General features: G+C 41.4%; 1 protein-coding gene across 2 annotated transcripts; it reads right to left on the bottom strand.

The window, feature by feature from the left end:
- Positions 1 to 2,497: 2,497 nt before the first annotated feature.
- Positions 2,498 to 22,862, bottom strand: LOC307082844 (uncharacterized protein). 2 transcript variants are annotated; one of them, XM_079746568.1, is made up of 17 exons: positions 22,656 to 22,862; positions 21,888 to 22,062; positions 21,027 to 21,221; positions 19,350 to 19,532; positions 17,998 to 18,114; positions 17,288 to 17,421; positions 16,347 to 16,385; positions 16,189 to 16,225; positions 15,875 to 16,024; positions 10,781 to 10,897; positions 10,395 to 10,534; positions 8,342 to 8,410; positions 7,360 to 7,487; positions 6,932 to 7,040; positions 6,350 to 6,424; positions 5,968 to 6,108; positions 2,498 to 5,459 (listed from the first exon to the last, which is right to left on the bottom strand). In XM_079746568.1, the coding sequence occupies exons 1-17, from the start codon at positions 22,797 to 22,799 to the stop codon at positions 5,376 to 5,378; spliced, it is 2,037 nt and encodes a 678-aa protein (XP_079602694.1). In that variant the 5' UTR covers positions 22,800 to 22,862; the 3' UTR covers positions 2,498 to 5,375. The 2 variants fall into 2 exon arrangements, with proteins under 2 accessions (XP_079602694.1, XP_079602695.1); XM_079746569.1 differs by lacking the exon at positions 8,342 to 8,410.
- Between the last annotated feature and the right edge of the window lie 235 nt (positions 22,863 to 23,097).

Raw genomic sequence — 23,097 nt, forward strand, 5'->3', positions numbered from 1 at the left:
GTTGTGAAAATTGCAAATAAACATGCTCCTATCAGGAAAAATTCAGGGTGAACAGCCTCAAAAACCCTTGTTTTTCTCGTGAACAGCCTCAAAAACCCTTGTTTTTCTCGTCAGTTGTCAGATACCGTCTATCACCGTAATGTGGCATGGGCCAAAGCAGGAAATAGTGATTTCGCCTCTGACTGGTCTATTTTCAGGCAATTAAGGAACAAATCAAAATCTCTTGTCAAAAAGGCAAAATCAGAATATTATTCTTCTGTCACTACTGAGAACCTCAATAATCCACAGAAATTTTGGAAAGTGATCAAGTCTTTATCTGTAATTAAAAGTCTGCAGGTCTTCCGAAAATCTCGGTCCCAGTCTATGATAAAACTAAGGTCCTAAATTGCTTTCACAAGCATTTTGTATCATCTGGTTCTTTGTTTGACTCAACAGGAGCTGCCCCTGTGACTCCATGCACAGACCCCCCAAGGTTTTTTGGAGAACCCTTTCATTTTTTACCTTATACTGTGCAGCAAGTGCATAACACCCTCAAAGCGTTGGATCACAGAAAAACCCCTGGACCTGATTTGATAGAGGCCTATTTTTTGAAAATAGCAGCTGACTTTGTAGCACAGGCTCTAACAATCCTTTTAAATCTCCAAATTGAAAACAAAGAAATTCCATCCGTTTGGAAATCAGCTTTTGTAACCCCCTTATTAAAGGAGGTGATCCAGCAGCTTTAACTAACTACAGGCCAATATCAAATTTGTGTGTCTTGTCAAAAATTCTTGATCTCTTGTGTGTGATCAACTTAAAGTGAGAGAGTTTCTAAACTCAAATGATCTCTCAAAACTGCAATCAGGCTTCAGGAAAAATCACAGTACCATCACTGCGGCTACAAAAGTGATCAATGATATACTTGTTGCTCTTGATAAAAAGCAGTACTGTGCCTTTTTATTGATCCGTCATAAGCTTTTGACAATGTGGACCATGCTGTTTTAAAGCACAGGCTTCTTTGTTTTGGTTTGTCCAATCATGTAATTTCCTGGTTCCCAAATTTGAGTGACAGGACTAAGTGTATTAAATATTATTGGTCTGTGTTTGTGAACACTGAATTTGTGTGTCTACAAGGGGATGCCATAGGGTTCGATATTAGGACCCCTCCTGCCTATTGTGTACATTAATGAGTTGGGAAAAAAATTGTTAGATGCTATCATGCATTTTTATGCCGAGGACACAATTATTTACTGTTTTGGATCCACTCATGCTAAAGCTGTTGAATCTCTGCAGAGAGCTTTTGATGTGGTCCAGCACACACTTTTGCAGCTAAAACTAGTCCTCAACGCTGACAGGACTAAACTAATGTTTCGAAAAACAAAGAAAGTACCTAAAACTGTCCCAACAGTGTCCACTCTTGACGTAAATGTCATACAGGTGGTTCATATGTACAAACACCTTGGTGTCTTGCTTGATGACTCCCTCACCTTCAAGCCCCATATTGTCAATCTTGTGAAGAAACTCAAACTTAAATTGTGTTTCTTCTTCCGAAATAAATTGTGTTTCTCTCTTGAGGTGAAAAAGCGGCTTGTCACTGCAACCTTTTTAACCATTTTAGATTATGGGGACCTGATGTATATGAACGCCTCAGCTCAATGTCTTAGTAAGATTGATGCTGTTTATCATGCTTCTCTGAGGTTTATTGCTAACTGTGGAGCCCTGACCCATCATTGTGAATTGTATTCTCGAGTAGGATGGCCTTCTTTGTCCCCCAGGAGACTGGGACACTGGTGCACTTTTATTTACGAGGCCATGCTTGTGCTACTACCCTCCTACATCTGTAATCTAAGAAGTGTAGAGAAGTGTTGATTCTTACGGTTTGCGTTCAAATGATCAGTTCTTGCTGACTTCTCCATTTGCCCGCACAGAACTGGAAAAAAGGCCTTTCATCTACTCTGCTCCTTCTACATGGAACATGCTGCAAAAAGTATGGAAAATAACTGAACTGATTTCTTTGAATGCTTTCAGATCCAGAGCACTTGAGACGACCTCCTTTACTTGTAACTGTTTATCATTTTAATTGCTGTCTGTATGTTGTAACTGTGTAACTTTTGCTGCCTTTTTTTGCTGCCTCTTGGCCAGGACTCCCTTGAAAAATAAGTTTTTTAACCTCAATGGGACTTTCCTGGTTAAATAAATGTTAAAAAAAAGCATACATATTATTATTAACTAATAAGTAACGATTAGAATAAGTAGCCAAAAACAAATTTACACAAATGTGTTAACTTTAAACTAGAGCAGGGGTTCTTCAACGTTTTCCAGGCCAAGGACCCCCAAACTGATGGAGAGATGGAGCGGGGAACCCCTACTGATATATTGTATAAAATTGTGTTCTAAAGAAAACTGGTCCTATAGTGCCATGTATAAATGTACCTTGCTATTTTGCATTCAATACTAAGATATTCAAATTATACACAGGTTCATATATTCATGTTTTTATTTTAAACATGTGCAGGGTACAGTGAGTAGGGTGGCCATGCCACTGCCATTCATAAACATAACATAATAAACTGATACCTGCCAAGATCAACAATGTCTGTCAATTGCATGTAATCATGCATAAAAGCTATTAAAATTGACATTTTTAAAACATAAATGTGGAAACGAAAATTAGTGATGCTTGTTAGTGTCATTTTTTGCCTGATTCACATCTTTCTTAACACTCTTAACACTCGTGTGCGGTTGCTAAGCGACGTCAACGTCTTTGGCAGACTTTCTCTGCTGATCGCTTATTTTTCCGATAATGACCGGCGTTCTGTACATTATCCCTTACATAACAGCACTCTCTCTCTCCCAACAGTCTTGGCTGCGCAATCTCATCCAAATATGTATTGTTTGCGGCGGAGGAGGGGGTAGATATAAAGACGGGACGAGAAAATTACGTCGCTGTGCTGTCCTTAATTAAAGGAGCAGGCAGAGATAAGCTCTCTCCTGCTGAACTTTCATTAAAATCAAATACATAAAAATGGCGCCGCCGGTCCAGATGTGTCAGGTGTGCGCGAGAGACATACCACTTTTGTAAATGCCATATATACAATACATTCGGATCGCATGATAGGAATATATCTATTCCGAGTAGAAATTGGATCAGAAGTGTCCATGTAAACGCGGCTAGTGTGTTGGATTCATGTTAATGTGTATTTAAAGACATTTCAATTTATCAAAAAACTTGCAGCGGGGGAATATAAAAAAAAGGTCTAATCAACCAAAACCTTCGCGACCCCTAGGGGGACCGCAGAGGTACTGCAGGGGGGTCGCACATTAACATGAATCCAACACACTAGCCGCGTTTACATGGACACTTCTGATCCGATTTCTACTCGGAATAGATCTATTCCTATCATGCGATCCGAATGTATTGTATATATGGCATTTGCAAAAGTGGTATTCCCAGTTGAAGACCTCTGCACTAGAGTGTTCAAACATCAACACATTAACTGTATTGTATGCGTTTAACATAACAATAGTTATTTTACCTCCTGGGCAAAGGGAACGATCTTGCGCCCCAAGGGGTGCTTCGGCGAAAGGAGGCGTGTTCTGGCGCAAACGTTCCCAGGTGCTATTTTGCAGTTTCAGAAACCACTTGCGCCACAAACCAGGAAATACCTGGTTTAAAGTCAGTGGCGCGTTGTTGAGATGCTATTTTAAGGGCGCATGCATAATGTTGCTTGTGCACCTCGCGCATACACTTTGCTTCTCTCATCTACCTAGCCACACATTCTTGGTAAATTATTTGGGAAAGAACAGCTGATACAGCGGTAATAAGTTGTACTTTTAAATCAATGCATCTGCAAACACCGTACAGCAAACAAATATTTTCTTGACACAGACATCGTGTACATGCCCATAACTTTTAGGATGGATGAGTATTTGATTGTGAGAAAACATTGTTTTACCGCGAGGGAGTGTTAAAAAGAATGAATGAATGAGGGCGCGTGTGTGTATGTGTAAAATAATAAATGAATGCGGGCACGCGTATGTGCGTCCATCTGTTTAAACACACGCAAACTAAACACGTAACGCATAATACAGTCCATGGCAATGTATATTAACGGGGGGACACATGCATATTAGGAACACAAGTCGATAACGATAATGCATACAATACTGATAAGAAACAGATAAGAAACATTAAATAGAACCAGTTACCGTATATCATATGTTATATCATATAAGATTTCTTTGCCGAAATTTATTTGAGGACTCAGTATTTCTGAAGTTGTGAAAGAAAACCTTATTCCATGTGTGAATTAGGCCTATTATTTGGCCATCAACTGAGCCATTTGAAGTTTGAAATTCATGTGCATCTGTCTCATCGGAGACTGCAGACGCGCTGTCAAAATATCAACTCGTCAGATTCAAATGCGCACATGGCTCTTAAAGGGGATGGGAGCTGGCACTCTCATTGGTTTATTGCACGTTACGCCCAAACCACACCTAAGGGTAATTAGGCTACTTCAGACCAACCCTTTTTAGATTTGCGCCGGGCGCAAGTCATTTTTTGCGCAGGTAAAATAGCGACATCGCCATAGAACCGCCCACAAAGCTACTTGCGCTTGGTGCTTCTCACTTGCGTTTCAGACCGTTAAAATAGGGCCCAAGATGTGTTGTCCTTAACTAAACACATGGATGCGTTAAGAATATGTTGTTTCCAACGCATCCTTTTTGAGAGTGAGAAACAATGTATAACTGTAAGGGGTCTCCTTCTAGAAGCCAATTCATTCTACGGTATCAGATTTAGCACCCCCATCCTGCCAATGGAATGTCCTCACAATTATCCTGGTATATTATTAGACTATTAAGTTGATGTTGACTAAATATCTTCATCCTGAGATGTTGAAAATCTCCATTAGTTATATTTATACTAGGGCTGTGATTTTTGCTTACAATTCCCAAATCTGTGGTGCTACTTATTTGAATTGAACTACACTTGTAGTAACTGTTGGTTTACAATTGTACTAAGTAACTGCCTGTTTACAATTCCCAAATTTGTTGTGTTCCATAAGTTTCATATTTAACCCACACTGAGTAAGTCAATAAAACTCCCTCAAGATCACTTGGTCTAGTTTTTATTTATTAAGTATATTTTGTATGAATGATAATGTGTCATTCCATTTGATAACATTTGACCGCCCTAATTTTATACATTAAAGGCCAGAACATTATAAAAAGTTATTTAATGTTAAAGTAAGGAATGTTGTGCCTTTCACACAGACAAGTACCCGTTCTTACTGCTAAACTGCCTTGTTCCTCAACGAGCTAAACGCAACACAGTGACGAATCCACACATTTAATTCTAGCATGTCCGAGGTCCATTAGCACGTTGCATTTCTCTGCTATTGCCTGCGAAAAACCTTTTCTTCCTCTTGTTCATAGAACTCTTTCAGTCTGATTCCCATGTCCCGGAACTCTGGTTTATTCTGAAAAAACAAAACAAATCTATTAAACATTACCAAAGACCTTTAACATGCCTGGCAAAAATAACTAATGAAAAAAACAAAAAAAACAATGACTAGTCTAGCTTACATATCTAACTCGCACGGCCGGTGTAATGCCGTGTTCGGGATGCATCGTACACCACCTGCCCGAGCTACAAAGTGGAAAATCTCCCAGCTTTCTTGCGACTTTTCACAGAGGCACGCCCCCTTTTGGTTGTAATATAACCTGTCCCACTCGTAGTCCTGAGAGTCCACCAAGTTCAGCAAGGTTAACCGCACGACTGGTTTGCTAAAGAGGCTAATGTAGCTAACAATAACAATGAATAGCCAATGACTGTTCTTCCCCGATGCCAACAAAGAGAAATGTAAACGCTATAAGGGCTACAAGCCAGGAAATTACGTCAAAAGAGCAACTCGGGCGGGTGGTGTACGATGCATCTCGAACGCGGCATTATTTGTGAGCCGGGAGGGAGGAGTCCTACTCACTAACCTGGTTAAATTGATCACAGTTGGAGAAAATGAGTTGGATATCGGTTAATAACTGTCCGACGGTGTACTGCTGGTCTAGGAGCTGCTCTGTGATCTTGTCCAGCCACATAGGAGCCACAATTTGAGAGCTGTATCCCCTCACCTGAAGTGAGGGAGGGAGGGAGATAAAGTGAGAGCAAGAGAGAAACTGAAAATCTTTCTGATTTGGTTCAGTCGTACAATTGCCAGTATGTTTGTTTATATCTGTCTGCTAGAGAGTTAAGGAAGGAGAGAGGGAGGGATGGAAGCAGGGAGGGAGGGAGGAAGGGAGGGAGGGACAGAGAGACCGAGCGAGATCACATACATACACAATAGAGAATAATGTTGAAAACAGTGATACTTACATGGATGCATGGATCTTTTGCAAAAATGTGATCCTTGTCTGCATTGTACAGAGACAGGAGCAGGTAGTGGCACTGCTGTTAGGGCACAAAGACAGCTTTTATATTACAAATTACGATATGAATACTGTATGTTGCTATTTTGGAAATGCAATATTACCATGAGTTGTGTCACAGCTAAAAAGACAACTTTTATTTTAAACCTTGGGATGCAGCAAATGGTTTTATTTTCCTTATAGCCAAATATGTTTATTCTATATGCTGTTACTTTACTGCTTTATGTATGGATTTGAGACAAAGTTATTGACCCTGTGTGCCAATCGGTTTCATTTTCCATATTACCAGGGACCAAAAAAGGCCCCTGCCAAACCTTGATCCTGGGTGGCCAAATGTCTTTAGCACCAACAAATAGGCTACACTAGCAGGGAGCGCTAGAAGGACGGTCTAGCAGAAGACCTAGCACTTGATATTCAAGGACTTAGTGTGATGAGTTAGCATGTGAGCTAGAAGGGAGTTAGCATGGAAGCTAGTGTGTGAGCTAGGATGGTAGCTAGCAAGAGAGGTAAAAAGGACCAGGGTGGTTACCAGCATGTGGTTGGAGACAGGATGCATGAGGGTCTCTTCGTGCGTCATTTGAGAGAGATACTCATTCATATTCCAGATGCAGAACGTACACAGCCAAGCACTGTCGTCCCTTTTCTCACACACAAAAACACACAGGCACATATACACACACACACAAGGTTAGGATGTTTTACTTTTTAGGGGAGGCAATGTGTTTGTGTGCCTGTGTATGTGTGTCAGTACGTGTCTCGTGTGCTTTTGTGTTTGTGCAAATACGCATGTGTGTACCAAGGTGTCCCTGTGTGTGTGGCTTTGGGTTTGTGTGTACATGCATATGTTGTGTGTGTGCTTGCACCCCATCGTTTGAACAGTGATATCTTAGCTTGTTGTCCCTGAGTGTGCGTGTAACTGGTGCGTGTGTGTGTGGGTGTGTGTGTGTGAGTGCTCACCCCAGTATAGAGGGGTCCAGCCGGGGCAGGTGACACTCTGGGTGGAAGGAGCGTGGACATTGGTCACACATCACCAGGTTACCCTCACTCCCACACACATAGCAATCATCATCATTCTTCTGTTCCTCCTGCACACACACACACAGGCACACATGCATTTACACACCCATATACACGTGCGCCCACGTGCACACACACACACACACACACACACACACACACACAAGGAGAACTGTAGTTTTAGGTGAAACTTCTGATCACAAATGATCTTCCATATGTGTTTAGTAAAGTTTCATGGTTTAATATACATAAATGTAGAATAGCTGAACCGAAGTGAAAAGATTTTAAAAGAGTTCAATACATTAATGTCGGACTGGAGTAAACGTAACAGTTTGAACGAACCAACCATTTGAATGATGTAAAACTGTTGGTTTTACACCTAAGTGAAAGAGGTAAACAAATGGCTAAACTTAAGTGATATAGTTTGAACCTATGTCTAGTAGTATGATTAGCATTAGTTTGATAAGTAGTATAAGGATGATAGGTAAGCCTAACAGAAGTACTACGAGTATAATGCATAATAGTATCGGAATGATCCCTTCTAAGTAGTAGTATAAGCAAAGGTAGTACAAGTATGAATCATAGTAGTATTGCTATGATACCTTATTATTAGTTTAAGTATTAGTAGTAGAATTAGTACTAGTCTGATACATAGTAGCATTGGTATGATAACTTACGAGTAGTAGCATTTGTCTGATAAAAGTAGTGTAAGTAGTAGTATAAGTATGATAAGTAGCATTGAAATGACCGGAAATAGAATAATATTAGTATTTTGTATGATAAATAGAAGTAATGGTATGATAAGTAGTCCTGAACATCCTTTTCCAGCTGTTTAGGATAACTCCTAAAATAATATATTTGGGGGTCTTTTCTTCACCAATCAAACATGTTGCAACTATCTCCAACAGACAGGGGGACTCACCAGGGCTTTAGGCTCAGGATGGCACAGCTGACAGAAACACTGCTCAGAGTGTAAGGTCAACCTCTTCCTCTGGAAGGATCAAGAACACACTCTCTCAGATATATGTAAAGGGTATGAATGATACTAATGTGAACTCAAACCTAAACCCACACCTATTCCATATTTAATATATTTTGCTGTACACACACAAACACACACACTTACATAGGGCTGGGAAAAATCTATATATGATCAACTACATAAAAAGTTGTTTATGCAATTGTGCTGTATTCTGCATTAAGGAACAACAGCTTTAAGAATTGGTTAGTATTCTTTGTATTGTTCCGTCATTTTATAATATTATCTTTTTACGTTAACTTGGGTAGTAAAGGGTACTGCAGGGCAATAGTTAGTGCATTGCAACTAACTAAAATATGGTTTGATTACAAAACTTGTTGTAGTTCTATAATGAAGAAGAGGCCTTCACAAGGCAGATGATCGGATGGGTATTCAAATGTTACACATGCATACACACACACACACACTCATGCAAGCGCATATCGAGGTCTTAAAAGGTCCCATGGCATGCTACATTATGGATGCTTTAATATAGATATTAGTAGGCCCCAAACACAGTATTTTAAGACTTTCCCGAAATTCAGCCGTGGTGCAGAATTACAGCTACGACGAGCCAGTCGCACATTGAGCTTTTCCCAAATGCGCCGTTTCGGTGTCTGTAGCTTTAATGCAAATGAGGAGCAGAGAGGCGGGTCAAGGAGGAGGGTGGGGGTGTGGCCCTGAGCAGCTTGCAGCCATGGTACCATGCGCTCTGTTTACATTGGATGTATCGCGATGGCGAGGCCACACAGCCTTTAGCCTAGTTCTGTAAATATTCTAGAACACACGGGAGTACTGGAGCTCTATATCTAAATAATATCATATTATACATAGATATCCTATAATATATATTATCACGGCCAAAGCTGTGTTAGCCTCCAGACGATATTATGAATCACAAACGGCCGCGTCGGGTTCTCCAACGTCTCTGGTTCTTCCACGTCCACATCAATCTGAAGTTGACTGAACCATGACGTGGAGGAGAAAGGGATTGTTGACCGCGGTTGTCTCCCACTGGAGCCTCGCTGCCGAGGGACCACCGCCTCGGCAGCGGTCAGCGCTTAGGCACCACCGCCTCCTGGCGGTGGTCCCTCGGCAGCGGGAAACCTTCTCAACCATGGCTGAGATAACTCCAACGACAGTCTCGTTGTGGAAATACAAGAGACGTCAAAGAACCAATGTGTTATGCGCCATAACACCAACAGCAAACACTTGCGTTACAGTGTGTGTAATCACACACACACACACACACACACGTGGCACTCACACGGTCGTGTCTCATTGGCGGGCCAAATTCTCTGGGCAGGCAAGGCAGAGAAACGGGAGGAGATTAGATCCTTTATGACGACATAAGGGACCACATTCCATATCAGCGCGCTTGAGCCTCCGTTTTTTCATAGGCAAGCAGAACACCTAGTGCTCGTTTTACACCGAATGCAAGTTTTAGCCACTGGGGGACCATAGGCAGGCTAGAGGAACTCATATTTAGGTTAGAAAACCTCATAAGGTGGGATTTTCATGCCATTGGACCTTTAATGTTATATTGTAGGATATTTTCAAATGAAAGATTTCAGTTCATTCTCTTTCTATCATCGAATGAGGTAACATAATGGTTATTAAGCCTGTGGTCCTTCTATTGCAATGTGTGAAAAATCCGAACTAGGTGGCAACATGTACATTTTTTTAACTTTTATATTACCTAACAAAACATACAGCGGTCCTAACCTCGGTGACCTCAATGGCCTCAATGGAAGTGTGTGTGTGTGTGTGCGTGCACGCTTTTTTTTAATTGCACAAACAACTTTTTATGTAGTTGTTCCGAAATACATTTTTCCCAGCCCTATGTAAGTGTGTGTGTGTGTGTGTGTACAGCAAAATATATAAAATATGGCATAGGTGTGGGTTTAGTTGTGAGTTCACATTAGTGTCATTCACGCACACACAGAAAGTGTGTTACCTCAATGAGACTGCTGAGAGGTTGTCCTTCCCATTGGATGTCCCTCCTCCAGAGGGCGTGAGGCGCTGCTGACCCCTGCTCCACGAACTCCACTGGACTCAACCAATGGTCCTCTGTCCGAATACTCTTCCCACACCTCCCTGGAGAAAGAGGACCTTCAGCCATCCAACCACGCCTGACCAGACCATAACTCACCTCACTTTCGTACAGCGTTCATAATGCCACACAACATTAAACAAATGCCGTTCTTCATGCCATGATCATAATCAATATGTATGCATTTGCCACGTCTTTTTTAAATAAGTCAAAGTGCATTCAATTATCTATATTTTGGTCCAGGAAGACAATTGGCAGTCAGGAAAAGGTAGACAGATAGACCCTGATACCTGAGGCGAAGCGGCTCTTGTGCAGCATCCCACTCAGAGCTCCACATATGACTCTGAACACATTCTGGCCGACCCTGGGCGTCTCGTCTGTCACTTCCTCCCGATAATCTCCTTTGTCTGTATATATATACACACACACAACATTTGAATGAATAATTATGTCAATAATTATGTCAACAATGCTAATAATTCCATTGCTCAAAATGCTAATTCTAGTATATGGTTGTTGCAGGTCTCAACAAGTTAAATTTAAGACCAGACTTTCATGAATGCAATTTAAGACTTATTTAACTAACATACTTGCAAAAAAGTATGAAGGATATGAAGGAAAATAAAAGTACCAGAATTACTTGCAAAGTAAATAAATGTATTTGCATTCAAAATAACACGACTACACAGAACTGTGTGTACGTAAGGGTTGTACGAGTATAATATGCAATGCTTCATTCAACAAAAACATAGATCCCACTAGAGACATTGTAGAAGACATAAAATGTCTGCAGCTGGTGGTTAATCTAACTGATTAGCCACATACAGTCACATAATATATCAGAGAGCGTGATTCATATAATCACGTGTGATAGGTGCCTATAATTTAGTACTCTGTAAGACATATCTGTTTACAATTATGAGATACGACAGATACAAACAAAAGTTAGGTTTGTGGAATTTCGCCGAATATGCTGACGTGACCTATGCCTCATTTAGGTAAAAATGCTTGTGTCCGCCACATACAACCGTTTTTGAGCCATTACAGAGTTACAGGGTCATTGTTAATGCAGTGTGGGTCGCGCTGGAACCACCTTGATGCTCCCGATGTGAATACTGAAAGATAATGGGTGAAGGCAGGAGTTTGCTGGTGGCTTGTAACAGCGGTTTTATGCTTTTCTGACTTCCCATGCGACTCTAAAAGCCGTTATACCCAAAGTTCCTAATTTGAGCATTTTCTTGCACAAGGTGCAGAGCTGTTCTCGGGCCAGATCTTGTTGAAGTTGCACTTAGCCATAGTAGATGAAATTAATGTTAACACAAACATGTTTCCATTTTTTTGACGAGAGGAGACGCCACTAGGCCCTGCAACACACTGTTTTGGGGCACATGACGCTGGATGTGCTCTGATAAATTCTAACCTGATTGAACCGTTTTACTGGCATTACTGGTTATTGGTTCCATAATCCAATACATTTTTAAAACCTGTCATAATCATATCTAAAGAGCCAGTGAACTCGAAACCACTTTGTTTTAAAACGTGGTTGTTTGTCTTATATGATCATCCACATAATAATCAATGCAATTTTATCACTGTTTATCACTGGACAAAAGCAAAACATTCTCCCCAAAACACTTGCGTTCTTCTCGCGACGTCAGACTACTTTTTCCAATGTAGTCTGATGTCACGATGAAGGGGCTCCGGCGGCGCGGTGTGTGTGGATTTGTGGAGCTCTGTCTGGGAAGCGGTTGACTGCGTGTCGCAAGAAAGTTGGGCTTTTCAGACACTCATAGTAGAATGCCATGATGTGTGTGGCTGGTGAAGCTCCATCTGAGCAGCAATGTATTTAATACCCTCATCTAAGGATAAGGCTTCCCGGACACATACAGCATAACGCTACTGTGTGTATGTTAGGGCTGGGTAAAAATATCGAGTCATCATTGCACTGCAATTTATTTGTTCTCGATTCAATTTCGATTCAGAATTTTTTTGAAATCGATTATTTCATAAAAAATAAAAGAAGAAGCATACTCAGTCATTGTAATCTAGAAGCGAGTATGCCTAAATGTACATGCCCTTTTACATTTGTCCATGTTAAGATTATTACTTTTATGCTGCAAGTTTAGCTCAGGAACAATACTATACAATGGTGTATTCCCTTTTTGCTAGTTAAAGCACAATGAAATGGTTAATTCATTATGAAATGGTTAATTCTAAATAATATTTAGGTATTTTTGTCATCTGCACTTGGAAATCGAATCGAATGAAGACCTAAAGAATCGAATTTGATTGAATTGTGAGGTACCTGGCAATACCCAGCCCTAGTGTGTGTGTGTGTGTGTGTGTGTGTGTGCATATTAGTGTTGACTCGTTCGCGAACGAATCAGTTCGAATGAACGAATCGTTAAGACGAACAAACTGAACTGGTTCCTCTCTCTCTCGTTCGCCTCGTTCATCTCGTTCGCCTCGTTCGTCTCGTTCGTCTCGTTCGCCTCGTTCGTCTCGTTCGCCTCGTTCGTTCTCAGACTCGACTCCTCCCAGACCCACTAGTTGCTGACTCGCTGACAGTTCGTTCACTCACTGTGTGAGTGGTGAGGAGGGACCGACTGAGAGACGTCACGACTCACGAGAGCCAGCCAATCGTATGCTGTTCTAGGACTGAGTTTAGGACGCTCTCGTTGAATTTTAGTCAATGAGAGACAGAAATCAACAGGTTTAATGGGGAAAAAACAAATGGGCTTAGTGAGCGAGCTATCTATTATTCACATTGGCCATCTGTTGCATGGACTTATTTAAAGGATGCATTGTACATATTTATAATTCGAAATTCGTCCCAGCCTTTATACCACATTTTCACAACCTACCAGCTCTCGTTGTGAAGACTAGTCGCCGCGCAATTCGTTTCAATGGAAATCGCGACAGTATACTTTCAACATAAAGTGTACATATTTATCATTTGAACTTCGTCCCAGCCTTTATACCAGAAACTCTAGAGTCTATAGTGTAGCGACCCTGGGACATTTAAAGAGTTTGTGTGTTATGTGTTGCATTGTATTTCGTTGTCCGTTATGCCAGTTGTTCTCTGTGCATGCATTGGATGTTCTTCTTGTCAATCAGTGTGGGGGGCAAATCATCAGGTCAGCTGGGGGAGGGCCTTGGGAGAACAGGAGGGTGGGGGCTTGCACGTTGAAGGGACCGGGTTGGGGGGTTGCCCGGGTAACCGGTTGTTGTTAGTGTGGCTTTTTGCCATTGGTTACGGGTTTTCAGTGACCTGGTTTGTCACCGGCGAGGTCATTACAATAGCGTTTAACTGCGTTGTCTGATGACAGTTTTTTGCATTTTTCACAATTAACCAGCTCTCGTTTTGAAGGCAGTGTTAATTTTTGCAGCTAGATTTAGTCTTTGGCTGCACAGGGTTCTGTTTATGGGAGCCTAAAACACCCGGGACACCCACCATCATTGCTAAATCAAGTCTATTATTTTGCTGATATGTTAAACATCCAATAATCAACTACACCCCCCATCCCGCTGCGTTTGGTTAAAGTTGTAATGTTGACGTATGAGAATGAGAACGAGGGAGGCGCTGAGTCTGAGCCGTTCATTCCATGATTCTACCGGAAACTCGACTGAACCGGAAACTCGACTGAACGAACGAACGAACGAACGAACGAACGAACGAACGAACGAACGAACGAACGAACGAGGGGCTGAGTCTGACTGACTCAGAGAATCGTGTATGATTCGATTCACCGCTACCGGAAACTCGACTGAACGAACGATTCGCGAACGACTCCTCTTGGCGAACTGAATGACGCGAACTGGTTCGCGGAAACAAATCACTAAATCCAACCCTAGTGCATATGTTGGAGCTACAAACGGCGTCCGTTGATTACGTAGCTGCCGCTATAGCCATCCGGCTAACCCCGCCCTACCATATTGGTACGGTCGGCGTTGGAAACGCGAGCAGCACCTAACCGCACCTAACCATACCGCACCTAACCGCAGTGTTGGGAAAGTTCAGTTCCCTCTTTGGTTGCTCAGTGTGACATGGGTGGGATTCCTGGTACAATAAGGAGAAAGTGTGATATGATTAGATTGTGGAATCGTTTTATTAATGTGTCAGATGACAGGATCAATAAGAAAGTTCTCCTTTGGAGTAAAGTACAGAACTCTCCATGGGCCGCAGAGATTCATGCTGTCTTTGAAGAAGCCAAATTTCAGTATATCTATAGCAATAATTTATCATGCAGCATAAACAAAATTAGAAAAAACTTACTTGTCGGGTTCAATAAAAAATAGTTAAATGATATAATGTTAAAACCAAAATTACGGACATACGTCCAAATCAAGCATAATTATGAAACAGAATAATTTGTTAAAACAAATTTACCAAGAAATCAGAGATCCTTGATTGCTCAATTAAGAATGGGAATCCTTCCCCTTGCACTTGAGGTCAGCAGATTTAAAAATATCCCAGAGGAACAGAGACTTTGTGAACTTTGTGATTTACGAGAAGTGGAGAATGAATCTCATTTTCTTTTATACTGTCCCTTCTATGATGAACTAAGAGTACCTTTTGTAAATGAACTGTTTGCTCAAAACCCTGAAATATTTTGGAGCAATGATGGTGTCAGGATGGAATGTTTGTTTACCTTTAATGTTTATAAGTTAGCCTCTTTTGTTACTAAAGCCTGGATGAAACGTCAGGATGGTTTATATCGATAATGTTAGTATTGTTTAGCATCTACTTTTGGTTTTTGGTCTGTCTATGTTGTTTTATAATGGTGCCCCAGCCTTTATACCACAGATACTATAGGGTCTATAGCATATAACCACATTTTCTGATTACAGTTTAATATAACAGTAAGCTGACAACAACGCAACTGCAAATGAACCACACGGAGATAACCATGGCAACTGGTCAAACAATCTTCTTTTTGCGATCATTCTGTGCGCGCATCCGCCGTGTTGATAGAAAAATAATCCCCCTATTGAACGAAGTTAAACCGAGTGAGCGTGCCGTTCACAGACACCAGAATGAACGAGTTCACAGTAATGTTCATCAGGCAGTAATACAGTACGTTCAGTTCACGTTTGCCCAAAATATGAACGAGTTCATGAACTATCGTTCAATGAACGCGTTCAGGCACATCACTGCCTAACCACACCGCTCGGTGGAATTGGCCACTTAAATTGGCATGGGTCGTAACCATGTGGATAACACTCCACCCTCTTCCCAAAAACTCCTCAAAACACATTTGAAGGCTTAAAATTCAGATATTGGATTTTAGCCTGTAATAGCTAATAATCCTTTTAATATAAATTAATACTACAATAGTGGTAATACATTTTAATGTGTCCATATGTAGCACTGTCTCATGTACCTGTATCGGAGCTCTGGGTAGAGCAGTCATTCCCCTGCAGTTCCACTTCGTCCTCAATGCTAACCTCGTCTTCATCCGGGTTGGCCTGCAGCCCCTCCTCCTCCCCCTCCTCTTCCTCCAACTCTTCTTCGCTGTCAGAGATAGCTGGAACTGACAATAGAAAAAAAGCTCATGCAAATGTTCATTATCATCTCTGGTCATATTGATTGATCTCAGCCTCACCTGTTCAGTCACTTAATAGATAAATGCGGTAAAAATACCTAACCTTTACAAGTAAAATGTCAAATAAATGAAGCAGAATAACCGCAACAAACCGGTGTTTGAGCTGCAGGGGAGCATCAATTTCTTAGCCTAGACATGAGAACAAACGAGCAGAAGGAGGACAAACAGCCAAGCATGAATCCTGAGAAAACACAAACCAGCAATCCAAATGATTTTACGGTAACCGCCGGATTGATTTATTGAAAGTTACCTTGCTCTTATTATACCCCGGGCATTTCAGGTGTCCGTGCTGCAATAGGGTTTCACAACACACACACACACACACACACACACACACACACACACACACACACACACACACACACACACACACACACACACATTAAGCTAATGGAAAGAGGTTCCTCACATAGGATATCAACTCCCCTATGTCTAAACAGGCTGTGCTGTGAGTGTGTTTAGAATGTAGAATCTAGATATTTTAAACAGAACCAAAGTGATTGATCACTAGTAGTTTGCTCATGCAGGCATGAACTTTCAAACCTTACACCCAACTCTCTTGCCCCGAACACCCTGTTTGACCTTGTCCCTGCCCACAACCAAAATTGTGAAACATGCCGTCTCACAGACACTTTTTTTAAATTAAGTGGTGGCTTTATTGCTGTTCAGGCCTAGGGGTCTTCACTTTCTACTCGAGTCATGAGTCCATATATAAATTAGTCTTTTAATATTGATCCATATTCCTAACATCACTTCTGTCATCTGATAGATTTAACGATTTTTTGCATGAAATGGTAATAATTTTGGTTTTGGGGTAGGGTTCTACTCCTTTATGGTTTTCCCTGCAGTAAGATTTTAAGCAGGACATACAGATGTCAGATAGATAATACCATCATTTGACAACAGGGAGCACTACACAAATCCTCCATGTGGTACATCAGATATCTCAACCCATTGTGGTGATATATAATACAGAGCAGAACCAAAGCAGGTGGAGGCTGGGTGGTGGTGGGCCAAAGCCTTCACAGCCCACTTTACTTTGAGCGTGTGGGAGATGAAAGGTCTTAAATCTGTGTAAATGTGTGCTTGACTGGACCAAGTCTGCCATCAATTGATAACGCGGCGCATGACTAGAGGGTCATTCGTACCCCATAATAATTGATTTTAGGGTTTGGTTCTCCTTTTAAATACCTTAAATAGCTCTTTTAACGTGGTGTCCATGCAATGGATACTCTGCTTCCAGTTCCTCGACCTGTGCATGCCGCCCAGCTTCTCAAACTTGCTGGGTGTGTACCACTTATTGCTACTCAGGATGCACGGCTCTCCTGAAACCACAGAGAGAGTGAGGTTAAAACTGCTTGAAGGTGGAAAATAGGTTTAAAAAATAAACTAGAACTTAACTTTGCATTTCTTTGTTTTTCAAACCCCTGTAAACTGCGTTTAAATCTCTGGTCAAGCCCACTCTGTTTAACCTGAAGAGACAACTAAAAACCCCAACTTGTTTGTTTTTTCCCTTTCCTCCAGTTGGTTACTGTTTCCAGTGTAACCAATGTCTTTCCATTTTTTAATGTCATATTTATTTATTTTCAAATGCAATACCAGTTTGATTTTCAACATTTCCAAAGAAAACCATAATAATTAATCTTTAATGTGACCAATAATACAGAAAGTTTAATGATGAATCCCCTAAACCAAGGAGGAAATCAGGCTTTTACTCCTTTATGGCTCATTTTGTCTTATTAGTTCATTACCTCAAACGCCAAACCAATTCCTTCACATGAATAACAAAACATAAAACCCATTGTTGTGTTTCTGTACACAACTTTGTATAAACTCAACCCTTGGAACAGGAATAAAATGATTACCGATTCCAGCCTCTAATTAGGCTATTACCGGCTCACCTTTTGCCATTTTGGTGCGGTAGAGCGCCCCCTGCTGGTCACCACAGGTAACAGGCAGATGGTGCCTGAAAAAGCCCCACGTCCAGATCTCTGCATTTTCCCCCTTCGGCAGAGAGCCTAGGCTCAGGAATATAACACAAACCATATTAATATATTCAGGGTGAAGATACGATTAATTCAATGATACATAATAATGTACCACTGTCTTTCTCGTAAAAGTGGTACTTTATATCAAAGAGACAAACCTGGCTGAATGAAATACATAACTTCTGTCAATAACTCAAGAGAGGCGAGTGGCTTTAAATATACCTAATACCGATTTATTTTCTTGAACACCGGGTTGTGAATGGTCAAAAATACCTTGGTTCTGGTTATGGATTTCTGGACCGCTTACTCAAAAGTGCACCCAAAGTACACCTAAAGTACATATGTGTAGGCTTGAACTTTTAAAACAAATGTGCAAGCCACTCCGTCTGGACTAGCCTCACTGGATGAATATCTGGATTAAAGGGTTTCGCTTTTTTCCCTGTGTTGGTTTCGACCAATCATGTTGCTGGAGAAAGGGATCTGTAAGCGCATAATTAGCAAACATAAACTCGGCTTGCAGTAGTAAACGGTAGCATGTCAATAAATATTCCCTTTGGACTAGCCACTGTAGAAATCCCCTAATATATATCTTCCTAATGAGGCATAACTTGCAGTTTTTGATTTCTAGCACAGGCCCTCTGCTGGCCATATCACAGAAGGACTGCAGAGTCCAACATTAGGGCTGAGACGGCGGTTGTTTCTTTATAACATGTGGCCTCACTCTCACCTATTCACACACACAAGGGACAGTGGGGGACAATGTTTACTCTAAATTAATGACATTGTGATAATCAGTGATTCAGGGTATATATTCCTATTTGCAATAAACACTGATCAGCAGGTGATCTCTTTCGTACTTAATCCCTCCCTCAACCCAAACACCATGCACAATTGTTTGAACATCAAAAAAATACCAATCAAAGCACCATAATTGTACTGTAAAGTACAGTTCGTAATTTATGCCAGTCATGATTACTGATATTTTTTTGTTCTTAATATACTTTTACATAATAACGTACTTCTAGTTAACCTTCATTGGTGCTATGTTTATGCCAACATCCCATTCTTAATTCCCACTGCAAGTTGTTCCTCGCCCCTCTACAATTGGGGTTAAGATCGATTTACAGTTCTACTTACGATATAATGCTACATTTTTATATCTGTCGGTTTTCCCAAGGCTGTATATTAAGTGCTATACAAAACAAAAGGGACTTGACTTAAAAAGGGTTTCACAACATCAACCAAGCTAGCGAGGGACAGTATACCGAAGGTTGGCTTCCTCTTCCTTGGAGTTGCCTGAGAAGAAGAGTGTCCCTGCTGGTCGTCCCGGTCACAGAAACTCCCACGTTTACCTCTCCCCCCTCTCTCTCTCCCCATGGACTCGTCTTCCGAGAGTCCTTCCCTTGCATGTTCGCCACTGTTCTCCTCATCAGAAAGCGGGAAGGAGCCTAGAACAGTAAGAAAAGCAAAGCCATTTAGTTCATTTTCTTGGAAGCATTCTTATTGTTTTATAAAATGTTGTACTTTAAGAAGTGTACAGTCCTTTAGCATATTAAGGGATCCACCGATTCCACTTTTTCTCAGACCAATACAAGTACAAGTTCTTACATTTGGGTATTCGCAGATACAGAGTACCGATACGAGTACTTAAAAATAACATTACAGTTTAAAGAACCATTGAACTCACTATTTCACCGGGAAATCTAAAACTTTGAGGTCTTCAAAAATGTATTTTAGGCTGCGAGTTCTAAGAGAGGGGCATGTTATCGCCTTGGTTACGGCCCAGGGCAACATTGTGACACTTTTTTAGTACCGTCATTTTGTATGAGTGTTATAATAAGCTGTTTTTATGTCATGCGCCACACCGTAGCGTTATACTATATCGGTCCGGGAAGCCTAATAAATCGATGCTCCGACGGAGCTTCACTATCCAACACACCGGCATACAATAAGTTTCCCGAAAAGCTCAACTTTCTCTTGGACACCGCAGTCAACCGCTGCCCAGGCAGAGCTGCACAAGTCCACACAAACCATGCCGCTGGTGCTGTCACACCAAAATTGTACCGGGGGCGAAAATTGTACCGCCTACGTAATCCGCTTTCGAAAATGCCAAACCTGCCTGGCAACGGACGATCGCGTCGAACGTTGCCTGGCAACGGACGATCGCGTCAAACGATGACGTAGGAAGGTTCATGAACATTCGCGCTCATTCATTAAGCGTCACAAGACGAAATAACATTTAATAGATAACACTTATTTTACAAATGACATTTATATATTAACTTTTTGTATTGTATTTAATTGTTTAATCGCATTTAGTTAGTAAACTGAGTGTATTAACACAAGCTAGCTAGACTATGATACACTTTAAACACTCTGTTTACTAGCTAAATTCAATACAAAACAAATATAAAGTAAAAACATCTGAATTATGTTATTTCGACTTTAGCAACATGAGCGCGAATGTTCTTTGAAAACTGCCTGGCAACGGACAATCTCGGCAAACGCGCCTGTCATCATCTGAAAACGGGAAGGAGCCTGGGGTTGAGAAGAGGTGGGTAGGTGACTAAAATCATAGATAGTGAGCTGATAATGAGATTCTGACATTAAGTAAAGCAAAGCCAATTAGTTCTCTACTTTCTTGTAAATACTCAATGTGCTTATTGTTTCACTACATTTCCTACTTAAGAATGAAAACAGTCCTTTAGCACATATAAGGACAACCCTACCCACACACGCACGCACAAGTAATACGATTGAGTAAAACAGTTCGAAAATCAACACTTTCATCTACAAATCCCCATCAGTTGTTTTTTTTTTATACCTGGCTGCTCTCACGGGTGTTTGTTTTAAGGGCTATACAAATAAAAGGGACTTGACTTAAGAGGGGATTTCACAAAATCAGCCAGGCCTAGCACCCCTGGTGGTGAGGGACAGCATACCGAAGGTTGGCTTCATGAGTTTCTTCCTCTTCCTTGGAGTTGCCTGAGAAGAAGAGTGTCCCTGCTGGTCGTCCCGGTCGCAGAAACTCCCACGTTTACCTCTCCCCCCTTGCTCTTTCTCCGGGTACTCCTCTTCTGAGAGTCCTTCCCTTGTATGTTTGTCGCTGACCTCGCCATCAGAAAACTGGAAGGAACCTTGGGTTTGAGAAGAGATGGGTCAGGTCACTGACAATATAGCTAGTGAGCTGATTCTGAGATTCTATCAGTAAGAAAAGCAATGCCAATTAGTTCTTCATTAATTTAACTTGGAAATACTCAACGTACTTATCATTACATTAACTTTTGTCCTTTAAAAAGAGCACTGTCCTTTAACATATTAAAGAACACAAACAACCACACAAGTAATACGATTAAGTCATAAAGTTATAATATATTGCTTTCCCCAATAAATCCACAGCAGTCGTGGGTCACAGTGAGATTCAATGTGACATTCATCCACAGCTTCGCCAACATCCTCATCAGCAGCAATAACAACATCTCCCTTCAATGCCCGTAGCCAGCTATGAGGTGACCGAGGTCCGGACCTCGTCATTTCTTTAGAGATAAAAGCTAATTAGAAACTAAATACAACTGTATACAGAATCAGCGTCTGAGAATTTGTCTGAGGTGAGTAAATGCTTAATTCAGTAGACTTTGTGTCCGCCGTGTGTGACATCTATTGGTGCGTACGTGGGCCAGGCACTACCACCACCCACCCCCTCCAGCAAAACTGAAAGCTGCAACCCCCCTGCCCCCCACCCCGGACCTCAAACCCTGGCTCTGGCCCTGCTCCCGTCACAATATCCACAGCAGGGTTCTGACCGTCGAGGAGGCTGTCTCTTAGACGCTTCAGAGTGGGGTACTGGGTCATCATGATCTCCTTGAAGACGCAGGTCCAGAAAAACCTGATGTTAAGAGGTCGCTCTTTCTCGATCCAGTCCAGAAGTTCATATACAGTCGTCTTCATTTTGTCTATGCTCTTTATACGGATCACCTTCTGGAGATGGGAGGAAGAAACGTTTTTCATTAACATCGAGGAGGTGTGAATGAAGTAACATTCTCGCTCCACAGGTAGTCGAGCGAGTCACAAACTGTAGTATGAGGACCATAAGGGCATGGATGCCTATTGGAATAGTCCATTTGTACATTCCCACCTTTGTATTTATTTAAATATTTACATTGTTCGCCCCGTTGTTTTGTCTTCAACAACTTAAGTTGTTGTTTTTTAAATAGGTTGGCTTACAGTAGGCCTAAATGGGCCAGTGAAACGTATCCAATTACCTATATTTGTATGTTAAGGTATATTTGAGTGTGATATGAATTACTTATTTATTTATAGTAGCAGGCAAGCAAACAAATAAATGGCCTTGGGCCCTAAGACAACGACTGGTTATGGATAAAATGGAACGACAAACTGATCGGCGATCAGCATAGGCGACCTAGTCCTAGGGCCTAGTCGTCCCCCCCGCCCTTTATATTAGTAACCCAGAAATAGGGGATTTCACTTAGCCAATTACATTTGCGCGCAGAATTCAAATGTGTTGCGTCCCATAGTCATGCCTGTTGGATCCGAGATACGTTTTGTCTCACCTTATATTTCTCCTCATGAATGAGGTTGTGGTCCCGAAGGTGGTTTAAAAATGTTTGCGGCTTATCCATGCAAGACATTTCTATCTTATTGCGTCGGAAAAACACTTGAAGTTGGTCTTTGTCAAGGAAATCCAATGGGTTCATTTTGAATAGTTCCGTGTGCAGTTACAAATTTCATAACCAACCATGCGAGTTATTATTTCCGGACTGAAATCACAACTGGCGCGAAGTGGTAAACATTTCAGTTCCTCTTCCTTGGTGACGTTTCGAAAGTGAAACTTGGAGGCCTGATTTATTCAGTAGCAGCCAGGGAGCACCCTTGCGTAGGCCACCCACAGTATTATATTTACATGGCTATTTGCTCCCTGCCAAGGATGTGAGCTATGGTTTGATCAGACAGACACGTGTGTGTTTGTGTCTTCGGTTTTTGTTGAGTGGGTCT

Source organism: Pollachius pollachius (assembly GCF_949987615.1).
Source record: "Pollachius pollachius genome assembly, chromosome: 11".
Taxonomy (NCBI): Eukaryota; Metazoa; Chordata; class Actinopteri; order Gadiformes; family Gadidae; genus Pollachius; species Pollachius pollachius.

Coding starts and splice junctions, on each gene's coding strand:
- LOC307082844 (XM_079746568.1), bottom strand. CDS start 22,799: ATGAACCCATTGGATTTCCTTGACAAAGACCAACTTCAAGTGTTTTTC. Junction 21,222..21,887: donor AAGAGACAGCCTCCTCGACG/GTCAGAACCCTG, acceptor CTCAAACCCAAG/GTTCCTTCCAGTTTTCTGAT. Junction 10,898..15,874: donor TACCCAGAGCTCCGATACAG/GTACATGAGACA, acceptor ATATATATACAG/ACAAAGGAGATTATCGGGAG.